A 4,696-nucleotide genomic window follows, 5' to 3' on the forward strand; every position below is an offset into this window, starting at 1 on the left:
TTCGCTCGCTGCGCCTGGCGGGGTTTCCACCGACCCGCTCCGCCGCCCCTCGCCTGCCCACGGCGCTCGGTGCCCGGGCGAGAACCGGTGGAGAGAGTGGAGCGGGCTGGGCTGCCCTCCGTGCCGGGGTACTCCCCGTACCGGGCTTTCCCCCGTGCCGGGTGTCCCCGTGCCGGGTGTCCCCGCCGCCCCCGCCGCTCGTTGCGGAGCGGAGCGGAGCTGAGGAAGCCGATGGCAGCTGATGGGAGCTGATGGGAGCCGATGGCAGCCGACGGCAGCTGATGGGAGCGCAGCGGAGCGGAGTGGCGGGGGCGGGCGCTGCCCACGGCCCCGCTGGCGGAGCGCCCGCCGCGTCACGGCGGGAGGGACCGGCCCCGGGACATAAATAGGGGCGCGGAGTGGTGGTGGCAGTACTCGCTGAGGGAGCTCCGGCAGCGGCACAGGCGGTGAACGGCGGGGAATCCCTCACTGCTGCCCTCGCTTCCACGGAGCGCCCCGAGGTAAGCGCTGCTCTGCGGGCGGCTCGGCTCGGCTCGGCGGGGCTGGGGCGCTCGGGCGCGGGGGGTGCTGACAGCTCCTCACAGCTCCTCACAGCTCCTCACAGCTGCTGTGTCCCCGCACAGCCCGGCTCCCCGATGACCCTGAACCGCGGAGACAAGGTGCGGTGCCTGGAGCGGCGGCGGGGCAGCACTCCGTTCGCGGCCCAGCCCCTGCACCGCCGCAGCATGCCCGTGGACGAGCGCGACCTGCGCGCCGCCGACCCCCAGGGCTTGGTGCGCTGCACCTCCTACAGCCCCGGCGGCGAGCACCGCGACAGCTGGGCCTCCGACTCCTCCGACTCCGTCATCTCCTCGGGCAGCGACTCCGACAGCAGCCTCTACAAGGTGATCCTGCTGGGCGAGCACGGCGTGGGCAAGACCAGCCTGGCGCGCATCTTCGGCGGCGTGGAGGATGGAGCGGACGCGGAGGAGGCCGGTGAGGGACCCGCGGCACCTCCCCTGGCGGCCCCCACGGCCACCCCCTCCCAGACCTCCCAGGAGAATAACTTCTTTTTTTCTGAACTTTTTTTTTTTCCCCCCGTAGGAAATACATACGACAGATCAATTATAGTCGATGGAGAAGAAGCATCTCTCGTGGTGTTTGATATATGGGAGCAGGTACTTAACAGCTTTTTCTTTGTTTTTCCTCTATGGCTTGGTCCGTGGTTCTCATTAAAAAAAGTAGAAATGGAACAACTATGCTGATATTAAAAAATTAGAGTTCATACTGCCTTTTGTTCTCTCCTGCAATTAATTTCTTGTAACTAGGCAGGCAATTAAAAAACCTGAATAGAGCTGGAGTGAGAATCCCTTAATGCTTTGAATAATCAGTAGCTTACATGAGCAGCCCAGGGAATTACTGTAAAATTAGAGATTCACAATCTGATCAGTGCAGACCTGATACCGTTTCTGGAAACAAGAGAATTTTCTTTTGTGTTGCATTTTAAAGAACAAAATCTTTAAAACTGTTGGGATGTTGGCTTACTTTTACTGACTCTTTATAACAAAGCTAAGAAAAATATCTATAAGGTGCTCACATTAATTACATCATTACTCAGTGTTGAATAGATTTTTCAGTGCAATAAATCTATTTCTTGTCTTCTTTTTAGGATGACAGCCAATGGCTCCAGAACCACTGTATGAAAATGGGAGATGCCTATATTATTGTATATTCAGTGACAGACAAAGTTAGTTTTGAAAAGGCCTCTGAGCTAAGAATCCAGTTAAGAAGAGCAAGGCAAACAGAAGACATTCCTATTATCCTTGTGGGCAATAAAAGTGACCTGGTCAGGTCCCGGGAAGTCTCAGTTGATGGTAAGAGACACTGAATTTGCACAATAATGTCTAAAGTAGTAGCAAAGACTGTGGAGGATCATGGCCAGTAGAAATTGTCTGGGTTTGATGTAGAAAAATGTATGATTTTGAGTACACTGGAGAAATGAAGCCAGCTGGTTCCTGCTGAGGGACCTGGTACAACAGAAAGCAGTGGAGATGGTGCTGGGGGAAGATGTCTGAACTGCAGTATGAGAGAAAAAAATGCATCAGAGCTGCAGCTTTAGCACCCTGTTTTGTCTAGGACCTGGTTTTGGTCAGTATTATCTTAAGGGTTTCCCTGTATGCTCTGTGTGCAGCAGCAGTTGCCAGGCTCAGGACGGGGTAGCCCGAGCTATGCTTTGTGAGGGACTGGAGCTGCCACGTCACACAGCCCAGGCAGCCTTTGGAAAGGGTGATCCCATACAACCTGTACAACCCCCTTCTTCTGGAAGTGATTCCATCACATTTGAGTTGAGCTGGTGGGACCAGCCTCTCACAACTCAACATCTCTTTGTAGATGTTCTCTGGCTGTGATCAGTGAGAATTTCTCAGCTAGTTCCAGCTTGCATTTCAGTAACCAGAGCACAGGAACCACTGCCAACGCCACAGTATTAATTCTGTGAAATTTGAACATTTTGTGAGGTTTTTTTGTTTGTTTACTCTGGAATATTGGTGCCTGGATGATGATGAACCATCTCTTGCTGTCGGGTTTTGCCATGATCCCTGTGCTAAATGCCTGCATAGGGAGTTGATTTGAGTTCCTCAGGAGATTATCACTTCTTTCGGGCCGGTGGCAGCGCATGTTTGACCTGCCCTGGTTCTGACATCCGTACTTTCCTCAGGTTTACAACTTGGCCATTATTTACCACAGTTGACCATGGAAACTTGTGCTGCAGCAACGTTCCAGGGTTTTGTGCTCATGTCTGGAACACCGAGCATCTTGCATTTCGAATGCAGCCCCAGTCAGATCCAGTGGTGTGCAACCTCATGACCTCTAGTGACATGTTCGGTGACTTGACCCTGTGGCCTGCATCAGCTTCATTTGCAGTTAGTGTGGAAAACTCACTTGTTACAGCAAGGCAGAGGTGCAGAATTGCTCAACAACTTCCAGAATAAAATCCATTTCTTTCTATACCTCGCATTGTTCCTTATCAAACAGCAAACATGCATCCAAGTGCCTCTCCTGTATCAGCTTAACTCTTCACAATACTGGGACACTCTGACATTCAGTACCATTGGTCAAATGAGATTTCTGACCACATCACAACAAAACCAAGAGTAAGGGGGCAAAACCGTGAGAGCCAATTTGTGCTTTTCTACTATTGAGTAAAGCTCTTTCCTGGCATTGAAGGCATTTTCTGTGCTTAGAGTCAGTTTTTGTTTTGTTTTTCTGCCCTATGTAATGAAGAGAAAAAGTCCATCTCCACTCATGTTCCCTTTTCTCTTTCCCTGCAGAGGGCCGGGCCTGTGCTGTGGTGTTTGACTGCAAATTCATCGAGACCTCAGCTGCTCTTCACCACAACGTCAAGGACCTGTTCGAAGGCATCGTTCGGCAGATCAGGCTCCGCAAGGACAGCAAGGAAGACAATGCCAGGAGGATGGCCAACACCAAGAGGAGGGAAAGCATAGGCAAAAAGGCAAAGCGATTCCTTGGGAGAATTGTGGCAAAGAACAATAAGAAGATGGCTTTCAAGGCAAAATCAAAGTCCTGCCATGACTTATCAGTGCTATAGGAGCTCTCAGCAAGGCCAGATGTTGCACGTGATGAACAAGCCTTGGACTGTTATGAGAAGTGTGTAGATGATCCTCGTGGTGATAACAAGAATGACTTATCCATTGAGACTCATTAATGCCTTAAGGTGCTCAAGCAAGTCTGGAAGTTACACCACAATGCTTCATTGATGAATGGTTTAAGTTTCAATGTGTGCAAGTAAATGAACTAACTTGAAATATGTGGCTTGACATGCCCACATTTTCGCTGTGTACATATGTTCTATATCCTCTTGTCCTGTGGATACCAGAGATGCAAAGATAAGAAAGAATAATAAGTATCACCATAGACTTGTCTCGTTTGCAGAGCAAAACTTTAACTTGTACGCAGGCTCGTACACTCTTTTTAGTATAATGCAAGCAATGATAAATCTTTTTAAACTTCAATGTGGGGAGGAGGGGGTAGAACCACATCAGAACGGGAGAAAACAAATTATATATATATTTAAATACAGAACAGATATCATTTTATGAAGTTAATTTGCACTTCCATTAACTGTTATTCAATGAATTGGTTACTTGTTTACATGCAGATTTTATAATAAAGTATTATTTCCTGTTATAATAAATTGTGCTTTTCTCATAGTATGGGTAAAGAATGGGAGAGCAGTATTTTTATACTGGGCTTTTTCAGTGTACAAAACATTATACAGAGACCATGTAGATTTACCTGTGATAAAGTTCTAGAACAAGATGAATTGGGAAAATCCTGTGTCATTTAATAGATAATTTCTCTAAGAAATAAACCCTGCTTTTATGAACACTCTGCTTCAACAGCTCATATGAGAAGGAAGGCCCTGACCCTTCATATTATGTTCATCCTCAATCTGGTTCTCATTGGCTGTGGCAGGAGCAGGGCTCTATAAAATGCCTTTAGTTAGGTTGAAGTCTTGTGTTTATACTGATAAATTGAACCCTGTCATGTTTGAAGTCCTGTCCTGGCTTGAAGATCTTGTGTTACAGCCAATAAGCAAATGCAGGAGGTGGTTTTTTGTCTTTGTGGAGCAGTGTAACAGTCTAATCTACCCACAATCGTGTGGACCCCTCCCAGTGGTTTCAAGAAGTTCAAAGCA

At 48.7% G+C, this 4,696-nt stretch overlaps 1 protein-coding gene across 1 annotated transcript; it reads left to right on the forward strand.

The window, feature by feature from the left end:
- Window positions 1-425: 425 nt before the first annotated feature.
- On the forward strand, window positions 426-4,188 carry RRAD (RRAD, Ras related glycolysis inhibitor and calcium channel regulator). Its single transcript, XM_017832304.1, has 5 exons — window positions 426-500; window positions 624-975; window positions 1,084-1,157; window positions 1,649-1,853; window positions 3,309-4,188. Exons 2-5 carry the CDS (start codon window positions 636-638, stop codon window positions 3,584-3,586), a joined length of 897 nt encoding a protein of 298 aa, XP_017687793.1. The 5' UTR covers window positions 426-500; window positions 624-635; the 3' UTR covers window positions 3,587-4,188.
- The last annotated feature ends 508 nt before the right edge of the window (window positions 4,189-4,696 follow it).

This window comes from Lepidothrix coronata, unplaced genomic scaffold (assembly GCF_001604755.1).
Source record: "Lepidothrix coronata isolate B3197 unplaced genomic scaffold, Lepidothrix_coronata-1.0 Scaffold200, whole genome shotgun sequence".
NCBI classification, from domain to species: Eukaryota; Metazoa; Chordata; class Aves; order Passeriformes; family Pipridae; genus Lepidothrix; species Lepidothrix coronata.